Here is an 18313-nt window from a genome sequence, read left to right on the forward strand (position 1 = left end):
TGCGCTCTCCTCTTTCACTCTCATTAAAAGGTTCTTTAATTCCTCCTCACTTTCTGCCATCAAGGTTGTGTCATCTGCATATCTGAGGTTGTTGATATTTCTTCCGGCGATCTTAATTCCGGCTTGGGATTCATCCAGCCCAGCCTTTCGCATGATGAATTCTGCATATAAGTTAAATAAGCAGGGAGACAATATGCAGCCTTGCCGTACTCCTTTCCCAATTTTGAACCAATCAGTTGTTCAATATCCAGTTCTAACTGTAGCTTCTTGTCCCACATAGAGATTTCTCAGGAGACAGATGAGGTGATCGGGCACTACCATTTCTTTAAGAACTTGCCATAGTTTGCTGTGGTCGACACAGTCATGGAATAGGACACCAGTATTTTCATGGGAGAAATGTTGGAGGGTATGCTTGATGTCACCGCATAAACACCAGCAACAAATGTAAGTATGTATTGGACTACTGCCAGACCGAGAAAGCCGTTTAATAGCCTGTGACAAAATTTCCCTCTGGGTTAGATTGGTGGGGGATCCTGAAAGACAACAGCTCTGAGGGGACTGAGCCCTGGATCCCCTGAAGAGAATCAGGACTGTAGCATAACTGAGGCAAGCGGAGGTGGATAAAACTCTCCTCAGCATCTTTCTTTTTGGGGGTGTTGGTGGTAGCGGAGGAACCACTGTAGGTGCTTGTTTTTTACACGGAGGCTTCCTAGCAAGGAAGTTGGCTTTAGCGCACGTGAGAGGAGAACAAGTCCATTTTCTGGGCTGTTTTTCCTCCCCACTGAGATTTGCAGTTAGCCGAGCTGCTCGAGAGAAGAGATGACGCCTGCTCGCCACCCCCTGAATCTCCCTGGGTGGGAGAAAGGAGAAGGCAGGCGGGGGAGGGGCGGGGGAAATAGAACAGTGTGCTCCCTCGCACATCACTCCTGCCTCCACCTGAGCCTAAACCAGAGGCACGTTCCCGGTCCAAGGCAACGTGCGTGCAGTCAGGCCGTCATGTGGCCTCCCTGAGGAGAGGAGGAGGGTCGGTGTCCTGGAGGTTCGGGCTCACACTGACCTCTCCCCACCCTCAGCCTCCACCACCACCACACCCTGCTTCTCCTTTGCCACCAGGGCAACCGGCAGTGGCGGAAGGATCGTGGCAGCATTGTTTGCCCGAAGCTACTTTCTTTCGGGGGCTGGGAGCGGGTGCGTTGAGCATTCTGTCACCCCACTCATGATGACACCTGGGGCGACTTGCCCCCACCGCCCCCCACTTTCTACGCCACTAATCCTGAGACCTCTGCAAAGGAGTTGAAATGTAATTTAGTCTTGAAGAATTAATGGGTAGCTTTTGTGTGAAAAGCCCTCTAACGAAGTTCATACATCCGATTTGTTTCAATAACCAAGTTCACATCAAGCCTGGTTCCAATCAATGTGGTTGCTGTTCTACTTGCTTCAGCGAGGTATGGCTGGATACAAGATGATCAAATTAGCCATTTCCTTTTAGGGTTTATGATGATTCACATGTGCTCTTATTATACAACTGTCATGATTTTTACAGTCCAAATGAATTTTGCAGTGGAGACTTGCATCAATCCTGACAGTGCTCCCTTTTTCTGTTTTCCACTACCATTAAGGACCATTTTTGTCATGGTTTCCTGCCATCTCCTTTCATCTCTGCTGACGTTTTCTACCATTTACAGCAGTTTTCCACCTGCCTCATAAACACAATACTGAACGTTAACACCCTGGTTGCTCCCACATTTTCTTTGAGAAGTTAGAATGTTCGTGAAGATTCCACAACATCACCATCATACAGGGACAGGGATGGCCAAAAGTGATGGTCAGATAGAATGTATTTATTTCATAGCATAACCTTTTGAGGCTGGCGAGTGCCACATCTATTCATAGTAGGAGCCTTTGATAGTGCCTTAAGGGCCAGTTCATGGATGAGTGATCAAGTTTAAGAGCATGTGAAAACGTATATACTTTGGCAGTGGCCAGTGTGGCTCTAGTCAGCTGTGTAAACCTCCTTAATCTGGCTGCATTGATCTTTTAGAGCTCCTGGATGTTTGTATTTCACAAAACTCTTGAAAAACCTGTCAAAGAGATAAGTTACTGTTGGCACCTATAACACCTTCTTGCCGCATGATGTGGACAGAACATTTAGAGGATGTGGCATTTAATGAGGAAGGGAGCACAGACAGATTCTGTTCACTCATTTGTTCCATACCTGGCTGTTCAGCTATGATTTCACTTTCCTTACCAACTCAAGGAAACCAATGCCACACACACAGACCTGAATACATACCTATATTTACTGCACCTCTATCCAAGGTGCATTTGCCATGATGTGGCAGAAATTTATCACGTACTTCAATACCATCATACAAGTTGTTTGCCCTTCTCTACATCTATTTTTTAAAAATTAAATATGCAGCCTCTGTGTCATCTGCTACCTTATTTTAACCAGATAAACTACCCTTAAAAGTTAGGTGGGTTTTTGTTGCTGCTGCTGTTATTGATTTTCAATTTTTGTATCTTTATTTTTAGATCTTATAATGATTTGTGTGGAAATTGTTCAATTATGGATGCGTTTTATTTATTGTTTATGACTAGTTTTGTTATGTTTTAATTATGTATATCTTTTCATGTTCATGTTGTACGAAAGGCGGCATACAAATTAAATGATGATGATGATGAAATGTTCTTCTACAAGGAATCCCAGGCTGGTGTCTGAATAGCCAAGATGATGAGCAATACTATGCATTTGCTACAGGACATGTAGGTGCTCACCCTCAGCACTCTTGTTAGCCTAAATGTTGGGGGTGGGGTGTATCCGTATCTATCTAAGTGGGGGTGTTCTGGCTCCAGAAATCATTCCAGTGACTAAGTGCATCAGTGCTACTGAGTATTCTTGACTGGGTGGAAGCCTCTGGAGACAGGGATGGGGGGGGGACGACCCCACAGGAAGACCCAAGCAATGCTCCAACTTTAGGGGATTAGCTAAAGTCGAGCCGAAAATGTGTGGCTGTCTGTTGCCAAGTACCTCAGAATCAGCCATTGCCACACCTAAGTTCCAACTTAAGGCAAGCTGGTGAAGGGAGAATAAAGAGGCTGATTGTGCCAGGTCCACATAAATCTCCTGTGAAGTAAATAAAGGCTTTGTGTACAAATGGAAGTAAGGAGAAGGAAAGTCTCAAAGAACGGTGTCTCCATCACAACAGCTTGCTATGCTTTCAGTCACAGAAGACAGTAACCGCAGGTTGCTGGCCTCCAGAGACTTTCCCTCTAGCCTGACACTCAGAAAACTCCCTCTGAAGAAATGTGTGTGAGAAAGAAGAAGTTTGCTTCCCTCCTACAGTAAACCATGGCTGTTGCAAGCTAACTTTTCTTGAATGCCACACGCCTGTTCACATTCTCCGCTCCATATTTTGCCACTAGCTTGCTTCTGAGGTCTTCATCCCCCTTCAGCAAGTCCACATCATCCTGCCTGCTCCAAAGAGGGCAGCCACCCAAGGACTGCCCCGTCTGTAGGCAACATTCCACAGCTGCCACTTCCCCACTGTTTTTCAAAAAAGCTTGTGTCACAGTTGTCAGGTCCACGTCAAACTTCTTCATGAAATACTTTATGTCCTCTACTGCTGTGGCCACCTCCACAGCTGAGGGAGCTGCAGGCTGCTGCTCTGCCACTGGGGGCTGGCTTGGGGGCTCAGCAGAATCTCCACCAGATACAAACTCAAGCACCCTGATTTTGGGATTAGGAGGTGCTTCCTCTTCAGTGGTCTTGAGCTCCATGTGTTCTGAAAAGGTGTCTTCTGTGGAGCTGGGGCTCTCACTGTCTCCCTAGAAGGAAGGTGAATTAGGACAGTTCAAGATCACTGTTTCTTTCTAAATTTTGTAAGCCTATAAAAGTGCAGATTATCGTCAGTTTCTGGGGCCTGGTACTCTGATGGTGATGGGGCAATTCTGTTTCAGTCATTCCATCTCAAACAAGATAGTGAAGGGTTAGAGAACGTACAGAAAAGAAAAAAATGACAATGGGGTTGGAGAAGTTTCCCTCTGAGGCTTCTGAATCTGCCAGGTGGACAAAGTTGACCAGAGGCCCCTTCCCCACTAGAGTCCTTCGGCACTGCTTTTCTCTAATCGGCTTGAAGCAAATTAAAGGGAGAGCTGCTTGGGACTTACGCACAAGTAGCCCTACCAGTAATGAGTCAGGCTGGGCTGCAGGTAAAGGTGGGCATCGAGGCTCAAGGCTCCCACTAATGGTTTATAAGCCTCAGAGACAGTCAGGAAAAGAGCCAGAGCACGCCTCTTTTGGGAACACGCCTCTTTTGGGAGCATATAATACGGTAAGTTGTACCAGAGTGTGGTAGAGGTGGGTTATATTTTCCCCAACCCACCCCCACAGTTGAGCAGGGCTTCTCTGGTCTGAAAGAAGGCAGAGAGAGGAGTGCAGCCCTGCTCCTGAAGGCAACAAGGAACAGCTGCTTCAACTCTGAAGAGTGAGAGACCCCACAACTGCAACACTAGACAACACACACTTGCTATAGTGCAGAATGGTCTAGCAATCAGCAAAGGTGAAATAGAAACATTAATCAGAAGCCTCCTTCAGCAGCTTCTACCTCTGAAATGGTTCCTGTTTAGCAGGCTGCATCATTAGTTAATTGGTTAATCCCTGTTCCCCGTGTGCAGGAGGCGGGGAGGTTAATGACTAGTTCCTTCTCTGAAGCTGCAAGGAGCATTTTTCCAATTAAAAGCACATGGCAATCCTGAAATGCCTCAAGGGTGTTTACTGGCAAGCATGCACACACCACAGAGTGACACTGCAATTGGGGTGTGTGTGTTGGATTGCTACAAATACGGTCTGAAAAAATATAAGGGGACAACACTGGAATGAACATGTTGGCACACAGCACTGCCTATATCACCCAGAAAAAGTGCCTTAATGAAACCTAGCATTTCCAGGCTAAATAGCCAGTGACAAACAAGTTACATTTGCCAATGTCCAAGGCCAAATATGTCAAATAAATGTAATCAGTTCTGCTTTTAGTCATTCTATAAGCTATGCTGAAACACTCAGTGGCATCTTATGCAAAGGCATCTGTACCCCATTGTCTTCAAATTCTTTGTTAGCTGTCTGGAAAATGCTATGTACCTTTGGTCCTTCCGCAGTGTGGCTTTGATCCTCTGGCTGGGGGACACCCTCGACTTCCTCACTTTGGGAGGCTGCTAAAGACAAAGGTATGTTGAGGTTCACTGCGACAAAAGTCATCCAAGCCACATTTCCCACTCTTGTGATGATGCACCAATTACCACCTTGGTGCCATGGGCCCTTGAAAAATGGGAGAAGGAAATGGCAGCTCCAGGTCCTGAAGCCCCACTGGCCTCAGCTAGCTAATGGGACAGGCAACGATGGGTTTTTCCGACTCTTGATTTATTTATTCCCCGCCCCACCCCCCATATGTAAGGTTGCGATTGTGCAGCTAAAGTGAGTGTAAGCTGCAGGCCCACTGCACTGCAAAAAAAGCCCTCTTTTCCAGAGGAAACAAAGGGTCAGTTAGGCTGGGGACTGAGATATGAAAGCTAGGAGCTAAATGGCACCTTAAACCTAGCTTATGGGTGCAACAACAGAATGTCTAGGTATGCTTTTTAATAACAATACAAAGCTGAAAATGAATGAACTGCAGCTAAAATATTATGTTCAGTTTTCACATAGTCCAGTCCTTCCCCTGCCCAACCCAACCCCCTAATACTCTTATGAAGGTCTCTTCTCCAGTCTTCAGAGAATAACTGGATGTGGGGAGGCTGAAAAAGGTCCTGCTTTCCTTCCACTTTGCAGTTTTAATCTGAAATCTTTAGGCGCAGTACTGCACCCAGAGATCAGAAACTGCTCACGCGAATGAAATTCCCTGTCACAAAATGCACCTAAAACAATGGCAGTTTTGAACACTGGCTAGGGAAGACCCTCACACAAGTGAGAAGGAGCAGCACTGAACAGGCAAGAAGCCCGAGGATTTAAAGGATCCTAAGAGTAGAGTGAATCCCCCTCCAAAGGGGCAGGCAATCCAGAGGCAAGGTGATCATGGACTGGGAAACTGGAGCCTGGGGGTGGGGGGAATACTCAAAGACAGTAGGGAGTTGAACAAGGGTAGTGGGGAAGAAGAGAGGAGTGAAAGGGGTGTGTGTGCATGAAACACTTGCACACTCACAGGGGAAGTACTTGGCAGGTCACCAGCAGGCAGAAGCAGTAGCTTGAAAGCATATGAGATGTTATGGCAGGCAGAAGCCCAGTGTTGACCAAAGGCAGGACTGAGAAGGAAGGAGGAAGCTACTTTAATAGATTTTGAATTATGTCCCCATGATAGGGCTTGGAGGCAAAAAAGGTGTGAAGAGAAGGGAGAAGGCAGGAGGAAAGAACCCCAAAGGGAGAATTTTGCCCGTGGGGGCTCCTTTGGCCAACACTTGGCCAAAGTTTCATTTCCGGGCAATATAGAAGCCCAGAGGGGACAACAATCTGCAAGATGAGTGGTAGTATTTGGCAACCAGGAAGGTGGAAGCAGGAGGTGTGCAAGGGTGCCCCAGGCAAGTTGCTTCACCATAGTGTAGCAGTGATGCCAGATATGGCCGGCTAGTGGCTAGCTGAACCTTGCTGCCTTCTGGCTAGGAAAGCATCCTTCTGCCAGGCCTTACTGGTCCTGACTGGCAGCAGTGACACTCTGTATGGCTTCAGGCAGGACTCCTTCCCAGCCCTAGATGGAGATGATGCCAGGGTCTGAACCAGGGACACTTTCTGCATGCCAAGCAGGTGCTCTGATCCTGTGCTGCGGCAGAAGGCCTTTTGGCCCACTCCAGCTAAAGCAGCCCTGCTTACCAGCAGCAGATTCAGAGGAGCTTCTGAGCTTGCGTCTCTGGGCAGGCAGGCAGAGGTCTTCCTTGCCCCGCAAGTGCTTCAGGTAGCGGTCGCGCATGGCCTGCCAGGAGTGCCGCGTGACCCGGGCCGCCTCCATCTCCTTCCAGACAGCGTTGCCACTGCCGGCTGCCTGCCTGCCACTGCTGCCTCTCTTGCTCCTCCGCAGGTGCAGCAGGATGGCCTGGTCTTCCACCTCGCTGAAAGGCAGGCGGCCCTCGGCAGCGCCCGTGTGCGCGGTGACCGGCGGTGGTTGCAGGCGGTATGTCTCCAGCGGCAGGAGCTCCTGGCGGGCCACGCAGTCGGCGACGTAGCTGGCGGAGATGAAGACGCCCGAGGTTCTCGGCGGCACCTCTCCCGGCCGGGCCAGCAGCACCGCGCCCGGCTCCTGCACGCGGCACAGGCGCCCGCCGTGGCGCACGATCAGCGGGGCCAGCTCCACCTTGGCCGCCCCGGGGCGCACGTAGAAGCTCAGGGGGCTGCCGTCCTCCCGCTGGAAGAACAGCCGAGGCTGCGGGGCAGAGCCATCCAGCTCACCCTCGGCCTCCGCTGTGCCCAGCATCGTCCGGACAGCTGGGGCTGCAGCGGAAGGACGAGCCCCGCGACCGGTTGCTCGGGCCCCCCAATTCCCACCCGACGCCGCCTACGGGCTGCTCTGCCCGGAAAGGAAATGGCACTCTGCACGCGCTCAGGGGCACCCGCGTGCTCAGATTAGGGGCGGGGCGATTTGACCCGTTGCGCTCCGCCCACTCCTCCCTTCAACGGCGGCAGCAACGTACCGGAAAGTTTCCTTTTGCGGCCGCCGCGCTCCAGTTTGCGCAGACGCGGACGGTGCTTCGTCGAGGAAGGGCGTGGCGCCGCTTGCGGTAAAAGCGGCTGCTGACCCAGAAGTGCTTTCGCTTTTGTTTCCTGTGGGGTGGAAGAAGCACCTGTCGGCCCTGAAGATGGCGGCGCCCGCCACGACGAGCCCTCTGGACGGCGAGGCCGAGCCCCGCCTCAGCAAGAAGTGAGTGCCGGAGCCGGCCGCCGCGGCCTCTGTCATGCTCGGCGTGGCGGCGGCAACGTGGCGGCGGCTGCTGGGTCTCCGCCCGGCCTGGCCGTTGCGGAGCTTCTGCGGGAGCAGGCAGGCCCTTGGCGGGCAGGCGAGGTCGGTGTCTGGCCCGCTGGGTGGGGTGTTGGCTGCGGGGAAGGGCCGCTGGGGAGGGAAGCGCCGCTGACTCTCGGTTCCCTTTTAGCGAGCTGAAGCGGCGCCTGAAGGCCGAGAAGAAAGTGGCCGAGAAGCAGGCGAAGCAGAAGGAGCAGGCAGAGAAGCTGCCGCCAAAGCCCGCCGCCTGCGCGGCTGAGGACGAGGAAAACCTCGACCCCAACGTGAGAAGCCGCCTTCGCCGGGGCTGCCCAAGCTGGGCGGGGGGGGGGGGACCACTGAGTGGGTGGCTTGACGGAGAGGGAGCCGCTGTGGGTTGGGGATCTGCAAGTGGCTCTGGCTTGAGGCTTCGCCCCAGAAACCCTTGGGCCAGAGTTTCTTCCAGATAAAGCTCCCTGATCTGCGCCCACGGTTAAGGCACTGCTTGGGTGGCCTGGTGCAAATGCAACTATGTTATTTCCAAAGGGATCCTCTCAAGGATCTGGCAGAGAGCTTCCTTTGCTGCTTCCAGATCTTTCACTGGAATACTGATGCTTACTGTGAGGTGCTCCTTTGTCTTATGTTAAACAAGTTTCTGGGGCTGAATCGTCATGTACTAATTTGTACATTGTCAAACATCTTTGTCTCCTTTGTACTGGTAGCAATACTACAAGATCCGCAGTCAGGCCATCCAGCAACTGAGAGGCACTTCCGAAGATCCTTTTCCACACAAGTTCCATGTGGATATCTCACTGTCAGACTTTATAGAAAAGTACAATCACCTACAGGCAGGGGATCATCTTACTGATGTTACAGTGAGACTAGCAGGTAAAGGTTCATGTTGGGATTCTGGGAATGAAAGTGATTGTCACCTTCCCCACATATTTTTTTTTTATAGTGAAGAATTAGTGCAGTGTTGTGTGGGTAGTTTCTAAGCAAAAGAAGGAGTGTCACTGATTGCTCCTCTTGCGGGAACAGTAAAGCTGCAGTAAGTTTCATGGAGTTGAAGATATAGGATGGAATTTGAAGTAAGCAAGGTGGCTTTTGTCCTTCAGTTGCTACAAATTCTGCGCAATTGACCTTTGGTAAGGTCTCAGTGGAAGGTTGTATGTTATGTGCTGCCATCCAGAACTCATATGTGTTTTCCAGGCTTTTCATTGTAACTGATGGCATCTGAGGCATTTTTTTTTGTCACTTTTGTCATTTAGGCCGGATTCATGCCAAACGAGCCTCTGGAGGAAAGTTGATATTTTATGATCTTCGTGGGGAAGGAGTTAAGTTGCAAGTTATGGCAAACTCCAGGTAAACAACATTTAACTGCCTTTGTCTGTTATTGCCTTTGAGTCCCAGTGGTGGCGCAGAAAGGAACTGAAAATGAAAGTATGATGTCCTTGGGCCTCCCGAATTGTTCTTGAGGATATTGTCCCAAGGGAACTTCCATGCTGGCTCACTTTACACATTCTAGAAATCCCCTACAATGAGTTATATTCCAACTAACTTTAATTTGTATTAGACCCATTGATATTAACGGACCTAAGTTAACCATATCCATTCATTTCAAAGGGTCTGCTCTACATATGACTAACTGGGGTTGGGGAAATGCTTGCCAAAAAGAGTTGTTTCAGTAAAATATTTTTTAATCCTCCCCCACCCCCAGAAACTACAAATCTGAAGAGGAATATATGCACATTAACAACAAGCTTCGTCGTGGGGACATTATTGGGGTCCAAGGGAATCCTGGCAAGACAAAGAAAGGGGAACTGAGCATCATTCCGTATCAAATCACCCTCCTAGCTCCATGCCTTCACATGCTACCTCATCTTCATTTTGGGCTGAGAGACAAGGTATCTTATTTGGAGCTGCTGTTTCAATAGCTCACTTGATAACCTCTGAGGTTATCCAGTGTACTTTGGTTTTCCTTTGGTATGTTTTATGCTCTAAATCTAGCCATTGTTTGCAGGAAACCAGATTTCGGCAGAGATACCTGGATTTAATTCTTAATGACTTTGTAAGGCAAAAATTCATCGTCCGAGCAAAAATGATAACATACCTTCGAAGCTTCCTAGATGAATTGGGCTTTTTGGAGGTAAGCATTGTGTGCATAGATAGTGCTATATGTTACTCCTACTACTTCACTTTCATCATATTCCTAGTTGTTAGTGTGTGTTTTTTAAAAAAAATATGATTGGCTCCTCTGAAAGTGGGATGTTGGACTAAAGGTGCCTCTTTGGGCTACATGTTTTTAAAGCTTGGCGTTCCTTGAGTTGAAAGAGCATACAAGATGACCTTTTCCATTTAATGAAATGTAGAAAAGAATATAGTGTGTGTTGGGCTGTATTCACATGTAACAGTAAACTGAGGTTTGAATCTACACCATAATGTGTACACAGTTTGAGAGCTCACATTTCACTCCTTCCTTTGTTGGGAGTAAAAAAAAGTGTGTGCTTGCGTGGTGTCTTAATTTGTGCTCTTGATCTGTTCCTTTTTAAATAAATGTAGACAAACCACAATGTGAGGCCAAGAATTGTATTTGGTTTTCCATTTGTGGTTTGCGAGAGACAACCCATGAGTGCTGGATAAAGTGTGATTCATGGGTTGTTGCTCCCAGCTGGCTGGAGGGAAGAACAAAATAGCAGCACCATGTAGTTTGCATTTATGCCATAATGTGCACACACTTTGGCTTTGTGACACTTGGTCTCTTGGCCTTAATACAAGAGAAAAAGCATTCTGAAGAGTTTTTGTTTGAGAGATGTAGTTTTTTAATTAATGCTGTGTTGCAGATGCACCAACTAATAATAATAATAACAATAACAAAAATTGGCAGATCCAAAAGGAAGACGAAATACAGCAGAGAGAGCCAACCCCACCCACGAAATATAAAATAATTTATTTATAGATAGGAGCAGCACTTTCTGAAGTTCACACTAAAAAGTGGGGTAAGATTGCACATTCCCACCTCTGGAACACCCAACTTTCAATCATTTGTCGTCCTCCCATAATACCCATAGAGTCAAAAAACAAAACAGATTGACTGGTGTGCTTACCTTAGTGTGACCCAAAAGGCTTATAATCTCTGACCCTTGTCAGCCAGGCAGCTATATTTGTTCTTGCTTCTCTGTTTCCATTAAACCTGAAGCCTTTGGAGGTTGGGTCAGGAGTCTCAGTTCTCTTTTTTTTTCTTTTTCTTTTTAAATGATATTTATTAGAGTTTCAAATAATACACAAAAGCAAAAAACAACAAAACAATTTTCCAAAAAAGATAAAATAAAAAAAGAAAGAAAAAGCAGAATTAAAAGACATTCAACATTTACAGTCCTTATTTTCAATAACTTTTTTCCGCGACTTCCCCTCGCCTCCCCTTCTTGTTTTCCATGTCCAAATATTTGTTCAACAAGTTCTTATCCCTAATTTTTAACCTTAATTTATTATTATATTTAATTCAATTTATATATCAAATTTTAACTTATATACATCAATCGTTATATTTAAAGACTTTTTCTAAGATCGACCCAATTTCCCTTCCACGAATTCCCCATTTTTATACTAATCACAAAGCAAAAAACGAAAAAATAGAAAGAATCAGAATATATTTGTACACCCTTTGGATTCCCAAACCCCACCCTCCCTTTCCCGGTTTCGATCCCCGAACCATTGTCCATTAGTCCATCTGCTATCAGCCTGGGGACCTCACGTCTGAGGCTCTTAAATCTCTCTCAGTTCCTCTCTGCCGGTTTTTTTGATAGTCCTTTGTATTAAACACCAAGTCTCGGAGGGGCTCTGTCCCGATAATGTCCATGTTCCTTCCAGCCAGACCTCCATATTTAAAGGTGGAGCTCAAATCTTGTTTCTTAATCCTTTTAAGTCCAAATGTCCCAAAAGCTCCAACTTCCACCTTAATCAGATTTATAGTCCATAGATCTTCAGATCTCCACAGAAGGAGATCTTTCCATTCCTCATTCTTCAATTCAAACCAAATTTTCATCATCCAGTCCTTATTTTCTTTTATATCCATCTTGACAGGCCTCCGGCTCTCCTTTGCCTTCTGCAGCCTTACAGCCCCTCCTTCCTGCTCCTCCTGTTCAGCATATATCTCTTTCTCCACTTCCTCAAATTTCTCAAATTTCTTTTCTTGTTCAGCTGCCTGGACTTTGTACATCAAGTCCTTATCCAACTCAGTAGATTTATTTACTGTTGACTTCAAAGTTGTGACACTTGTAGACAAAACATGACTTTGCTCTTGCAACTTTCCCAAGAGAAAAAAAACCTCGTCCAGATCAGCTAGTATTTTTCGACCTATGTGCATTCTTGTAATGTCCCTGAACCCCCTCTAGAGGGATTCTGGTTATTCAGTATTCCTTCCACTTCCAACCCAAAAGTCAAGTTAACTTGTTTCAATTCTTCATTTTCAACAATTTATAACTATATTGTAACTAATGTAACCAGCAAGAACATCAGAAACAAAGTTCTCTATTTTTTCCAACTTTGACAGCTAATTTGACAGCTGTCAAAATCTTCTATGTCTCCTCAACAGGCTCCTCGCGGATCACTCCCGGGTCCCGGGGGGTGGGGTGGCACTTTAGCTCTCAAAGTTAGCTCTTATCCTCCAGCACAATTACTTATACTATCAATCCGTGCAATTAATAGCTTTATCCAATAAAAAGGAGATGTTCTCTCGACCTTAGTTATTTAGTCCTTGCTTCAAATTGTTTACAAGGCGGGGAGATGGACTTCCTCTTTGCGCCTTCCCTGATCATGCCGAATTCAGACCAAAAAAAAATCTTTCTTTTATAAATCCAATTTCCATATTACTCACGGGCTTTTACTTTGGGTCCAAATGTTCAAAGGAAGAAGTCAGCGCTCTCCGACCATGGCATGCGGCTTCCCTCAGTAGGAGTAGCAGTCGACTCTCAGCACCGCGCCTCTCCCCGTCCCCCGTTCCGAAGCCTTTAAAAAGGCTCCTTCTCAGGTCGGGGAGGGCGCAGATGGTGCCCGCCGAGTCACCAGGTCCACAGGCTTCAGCGCCTGTGGTTTCTGAGGGTCCCCGCGTCGCCGCCGCCGCGGCAGGACCCGTCTCCTACTGAGCCGATTCCCTCCGGAGCTCGGAGGGAATCCACCATTAGGCGATGGCGCTAACCCGGAAGTCCAGGAGTCTCAGTTCTCAAGTACATGCCTCAGAAAATCAACTTTGAAGGTGGGGGCTACTGTGTTGCATGAGAGAGCCAATGAATCATTTGTAATTCATGTTTGCTTGTTCTTTGATTAGATTGAGACTCCCATGATGAACATCATACCTGGAGGGGCTGTGGCAAAGCCTTTTATCACCCACCACAATGAGCTGGACATGGACTTGTACATGAGAATAGCACCAGAACTCTACCACAAGGTGAACTGTCAGAGACAAAGAGGATAAAATACATTCACTCTATTGGTCTGATGCACCAAAAATGTCTGAATATTTCACAGCATCCCCTTTTTGCTTAATGTGCAAACAGAGGCCAGAACTGATTAAAGTACACATTTCAGAAAGTTCAGAGGAATAACTTATGCATAAGAATGCCACGAGGATGGAGGTTTTTGAAGGCTGTGCATCTCTCATACTGATGGGCCTATTGAACTGCCCAAGCAGTTGAGTCGTGTCACACCATTGGGTGGACATGGAGACCAACTTGCGCTGATTATGACAGCAGATGTTTCATTACTTTTGTATGAACTGCAGAAAACACATCATGTTTTTGGTACCGTCCCCACACCCTTGTCCTCTCCACTGGTTTCTGTTGAAGTATTTGGGTCAGGTTCTGCTGTTCATATTGAGATGCAAATTATTCCATGTAACACTGGATTATATCCCCCCCCAAGTTATTTACATGTTTCCTCTCAATCTTCTGGATTCCTTCTTACTCACAGATTAGTTATTGGCCCTGGTTGGGGGAAGCTAGGAGAGTCCTGGTGGAGTGGGCCCTGAGGTGGTCTTAGTCGCAGGGTTTGCTTCTAAGACCAGTTTAGGTACAAAACAAATGCCCCTTCACAAAGCAGGTGGGTCCAACTGTCTTCGTGTTTTGTAGATGTTAGTGGTTGGCGGAATAGACCGGGTCTATGAAATTGGGCGCCAGTTCCGGAATGAAGGCATTGATTTAACTCACAACCCAGAGTTCACAACCTGTGAATTTTACATGGCATATGCAGACTACCATGACTTGATGGAGATCACAGAACAAATGCTCTCAGGTTGGTGACCACAATATTGAAGAAGGGGGTGGAGACAAGATCTTTGTGAGAATTTGAGCAGTAAACAGACATGGATAGGCATAAAGGGGAGCTCTTCTCTTGCAGGGATGGTGAAACACATCACTGGCGGCTACAAGGTAACGTACCACCCTGAAGGCCCAGATGGTCAGGCCTATGAGATAGACTTCACACCACCCTTCCGCAAAATTAGTATGGTGGATGAGCTGGAGAAAATATTGGGAGTGACTTTTCCTGCTGCAGATCAGTTTAATACAGAAGGTAAAAGAAGACAAATCTTGATTTGTTTGTAGCAGTTCATTTTATGTTGAGAACATACAAGAGAAGTAAAATACACCAGGTGCCAAGGTCCTTAAGAGTATGAGAACAGGATTGGAGTATGTCTCTGCCTCACCTGGGCTGCTGTTAGGGTTGCGGGGACTAGTGTAGCAGATTGCTAAGAGGGATGGGTAGTTTTTGGGGTTAATGTTATTCTAGCTCTGAATTGATACTACTTTTGCCAATGGCTTTCATACTGTGTTTGCTTTGTAATTGCTGGTGGCCATTACCATTCCCAGTGATGGAAAAATGCAAGTGGTTCCAGCCCTCCTCATGCATCTAGGTAAGGGATTCAGGCAGGGGTGTCACTAATATCTCCATACTGTGCACACAGAAACTCGTAAATTCTTTGATGCTATCTGTGAAGAGAGGGGGATTGAATGCCCGCCCCCCCGGACTACAGCCAGGCTCCTTGATAAGGTAAGGGTCCTTTGTAATCTCTGTTAACTTTTGGGTTCTCCTGTTCTCTGTCTCTGCTTGACTTGGCCTAGTCAAAATTCTCAAAGTGCCACAGGAAGGAGTGTATTGCACCCCAAAGGCATGTGAGGCAGAGCCCAGAGGGATGGATGGTTGGAGGTGGAGCTTGTTCTACTAAGCCCAGAGACAGGCAGCTTTTTGGAATTCTTCTGAGGTTTGTGACTTTTTGCTTCTGCACACAGAAGGGTCCTGCTTCCTGATGTTCTATGTGCAAAGTGAATCTAAAAAGTGGACTGCCTGCTATGGGAAATGGGTCAGCCCGGAAAGTGTGTCCTCAGAAAGTTTATTTATTGCTATGGACGTGGCTAAGTTCATCAGATGATGAAAAGGATCAGCAAGGTTTTCCCATCTTACGCCACTTTCCAAGACAACAATTGTTTAAAGCAACAGTGTGAAGACCCCCACTCTCTCTTCCATCCCCTCTTGTTTTCCAGCTGGTTGGGGAATGTTTGGAAGTTACGTGCATTAACCCCACATTTATCTGTGATCACCCTCAGATCATGAGTCCTCTGGCGAAATGGTAAGCAGGGAGAAAGGGTGTGTGTACACTCATATGTCTTGAATGGCTCCGCTGTTTTCTGTGTGTTCTGCAAGCAGGCAGAAATGTATTTTGCTAAGGCAAGATTTTATTTTTATGGTTTTCTAGTTTGGTGAGTGTCTTGGGAAAGCTGGATTGGGGGAAATAAGGGTGTTGTGCTCCTTGCCATGTCCTATAAAATAGAATGAACTACGCAGACCTGATAATCATATTGTAGAATCTAGAGAAAGTGCAGAAATGTTACATGCATTATAGAGTAGAATTTGTTTAATTAGTCTGTAGACCATATCAAAATCTTTCATTACCTTTCCCCTGCTGCTATCCAGGTGTGTTTGAGTAGCTTGCGGGTCTAAAACTTAGGTCTCCTGTTGTCCCTCTGCAGGCATCGCCTTCGGCCGGGCTTGACCGAACGCTTTGAGCTTTTTGTGATGAAGAAGGAGATCTGCAATGCCTACACAGAATTGAATGATCCTTTTCTGCAGCGGCAGCTTTTTGAAGATCAGGCTAAGGTGTGAAGTTTGCATAGGTGGCCATTTGAGCTGTGCTTTTTTCTGTGAGGCTATCTGTCCCTGTGTAATGCTAATGATTTGTATCTGTCAAGGGAGGGCCTGCATGTTGCAGGAACCCACCGGGGTTGGGGGTGCCCCTTGGTGATTTTTCCCTTGTGATGAGGTCCTGTACCAGGAGGATGGATCACCCAGTGTTGGGTGGGAGGGCAGGTGCTGATTTCTACAATGTCGCCCTCAAGCACATGAATGAACAATGGATACTTTGTCCTGTCAAATCTAAACAAATGATGTAGGTAGAAACTGGGGAGATGGCTGAGATAGAGCCATTGGGGCAGTCTTTGCCAACCTAGTGCCCTCCAGATACTTTGTAGAGTTATATGGCCACCAGTTGGTAAAGCCTGCCCCCCCCCAATGCCTTATTAACTCCTGTGTAATGTATTTGACTGTGACACACGGAGCCAACATGAACCCTCAGCTGCCAAATAAGAGGCTCCATGAGCATATTGGTGGAGTGGCAGGTGTGGGCTCGACCACATTCCCTGTCCCATTGTACTCTGACTTTGTAGACGCAGTTGCCAAAGAGAAGCCTTAGCAGCCCATCTCCAGGGGCCTCTTAAAATATCTTCCCAAGGGAGTTCTATGGCTGCAGACTCTAGTTTCAAGGATGACCCCTTGGTCCAGCTTTACATTTCCACCCCCTTCCCCCAGGCAAAAAGTGCAGGTGATGATGAGGCAATGTTTATTGACGAGAACTTCTGCACGGCTCTGGAGTACGGGCTCCCCCCTACAGCAGGCTGGGGCATGGGCATCGACCGCCTAACCATGTTCCTGACTGACTCAAACAACATTAAGGTAGGCACAGACTATTTGCGAGTTCCTTCCACCAAGCCAAGGCCTGCCATATATCATTTGAGGACTTATGCTTGGTTTTACTGATTACTGTTTTTAGCTATATTATGTACGTGTGTATTTTATATGTTGGAAGCCGCCTGGGATCACCATGTGATAAAGGGTAGCCTACTACAATAAGTATGTGTGAGATGTAAATGACTGTTATTTCAAGTAGCCTTAGTTTGGGACTCTCAACTAATCCATCATTAAAAAGTGCTAGAGATGTTGCTACAGTGGCTCTTAGTGGCTCATGCAGGAATTGGGGATGGGGAGAGGTGTTGGTGGTCTGAGAAAAATGCCTCTTTTTGTTGCAGGAGGTGTTGCTATTTCCAGCCATGAAACCTGAAGAAAAGAAGAAAGAGGCACAATCCAATTCTCCTGCTAATGGGACCTCTGTGTGACCCAACAGGCTGCATTAGGGGGCAGAGGCTGTCCTGGGCCTTTGAACATGCCAGGGCATGCTTCTGTATTTTACAATCGTGAATAAAGGAGCTGTGCATTGCCGTTTGCTATGAATTTGTCCTTTCATGATTTCTCGGGGGAGCATAGAAAGGCCCCCTCCCCTGCGTATGGGGCATAGGAGCTGCGACTGGCCTGGGCCATTATGTCTCCCCTCAGATTCTACTTGTCTTTAACAGTTATTTTGAAAGCATGAAGTGTCTTGGGAATGTCATGCTGTCTTCGGAGCCATATGAAGAATGATGGAGATTAGGGAATCTGCTCAGTGTCTGGGCGAATGAGCATAACCGTGGTTGCAAACATCAGAAGTAAAATGTCACAGCTCAGCTCCCTGTTGATTGCTAACCAACATATAGTGAAAGGGGCAGGATGTCAAGAAAGAACCTCGCTTAAGTTTGCAGTGGCGTCCACCCTGCTGGGGTCACCTGCCTTTTCCAGACGCCTTCCGTTGCATTTATTATTATGTTGCATTCCTCCAGCTGTCTTGTATTTGTTGCTACTTTCTGAGAAATGGCCTGTGGTGTTAGCATGTTGCCGTTTTATGAGCCCCGTTCCCTTTTAACAAAACCCATGAGTCCTTCCCCTGTATTCAGGTAGTGATTTATTCCTTTATAATCATTAGTAGTTGGGAAATAAACGGAAAGCCACACGGTAGCCCGGTAGCACAGGGGAGCGGGGCTTAGCTGCTTGAGTTTTCTGAACTGAGCGCGTGATGCTCTTCTAAAGTGCCTGGGTCGCCCGAGGTGATGTAAAAAAAACCAGGAAGCCCACCCTGCAGATAAATCAGCAGTCACTCTATACCTTATTGCCTCTAGGATTCGCAATAGCTGAAAAGAGGGGTGCGCGGAGCCTTCACTTGCAGC

General features: G+C 47.1%; 2 protein-coding genes across 4 annotated transcripts; one reads left to right on the forward strand and one right to left on the reverse strand.

Annotated features, from left to right (window-relative positions):
• Nucleotides 1–1405: 1405 nt before the first annotated feature.
• Nucleotides 1406–7503, reverse strand: TERF2IP (TERF2 interacting protein). Of its 2 annotated transcripts, none has more exons than XM_081871818.1 (3): nucleotides 6857–7503; nucleotides 5141–5211; nucleotides 1406–3828 (listed from the first exon to the last, which is right to left on the reverse strand). In XM_081871818.1, the coding sequence occupies exons 1-3, from the start codon at nucleotides 7452–7454 to the stop codon at nucleotides 3367–3369; spliced, it is 1131 nt and encodes a 376-aa protein (XP_081727944.1). In that variant the 5' UTR covers nucleotides 7455–7503; the 3' UTR covers nucleotides 1406–3366. The 2 variants fall into 2 exon arrangements, with proteins under 2 accessions (XP_081727944.1, XP_081727943.1); XM_081871817.1 differs by having other exon boundaries at nucleotides 5141–5214.
• A 196-nt stretch (nucleotides 7504–7699) lies between these two features.
• KARS1 (lysyl-tRNA synthetase 1) lies at nucleotides 7700–17489 on the forward strand. Of its 2 annotated transcripts, none has more exons than XM_081871808.1 (14): nucleotides 7700–7898; nucleotides 8128–8260; nucleotides 8678–8843; nucleotides 9224–9317; nucleotides 9673–9859; nucleotides 9976–10101; nucleotides 13279–13398; nucleotides 14078–14240; nucleotides 14346–14519; nucleotides 14911–14996; nucleotides 15488–15573; nucleotides 15974–16100; nucleotides 16809–16952; nucleotides 17306–17489. In XM_081871808.1, exons 1-14 carry the CDS (start codon nucleotides 7837–7839, stop codon nucleotides 17390–17392), a joined length of 1755 nt encoding a protein of 584 aa, XP_081727934.1. In that variant the 5' UTR covers nucleotides 7700–7836; the 3' UTR covers nucleotides 17393–17489. The 2 variants fall into 2 exon arrangements, with proteins under 2 accessions (XP_081727934.1, XP_081727933.1); XM_081871807.1 differs by lacking the exon at nucleotides 7700–7898 and adding an exon at nucleotides 7906–8039.
• Nucleotides 17490–18313: the final 824 nt, after the last annotated feature.

The sequence above is a fragment of the Podarcis erhardii genome (genome assembly GCF_964252035.2).
Source record: "Podarcis erhardii genome assembly, chromosome: 7".
In the NCBI taxonomy this organism is placed as follows: domain Eukaryota; kingdom Metazoa; phylum Chordata; class Lepidosauria; order Squamata; family Lacertidae; genus Podarcis; species Podarcis erhardii.

Excerpts from the sequence above, each read along its gene's own strand:
- TERF2IP (XM_081871817.1), bottom strand. The coding sequence starts at position 7,454 with ATGCTGGGCACAGCGGAGGCCGAGGGTGAGCTGGATGGCTCTGCCCCG. Across the intron at positions 5,215-6,856 it reads CTCCTCTGAATCTGCTGCTG|CAGCCTCCCAAAGTGAGGAA; the intron begins GTAAGCAGGGCT and ends CTTTGTCTTTAG. Across the intron at positions 3,829-5,140 it reads ACACTGCGGAAGGACCAAAG|GGAGACAGTGAGAGCCCCAG; the intron begins GTACATAGCATT and ends CCTTCCTTCTAG.
- KARS1 (XM_081871807.1), top strand. The coding sequence starts at position 7,933 with ATGCTCGGCGTGGCGGCGGCAACGTGGCGGCGGCTGCTGGGTCTCCGC. Across the intron at positions 8,040-8,127 it reads GCCCTTGGCGGGCAGGCGAG|CGAGCTGAAGCGGCGCCTGA; the intron begins GTCGGTGTCTGG and ends GTTCCCTTTTAG. Across the intron at positions 14,997-15,487 it reads CAGCCAGGCTCCTTGATAAG|CTGGTTGGGGAATGTTTGGA; the intron begins GTAAGGGTCCTT and ends CTTGTTTTCCAG.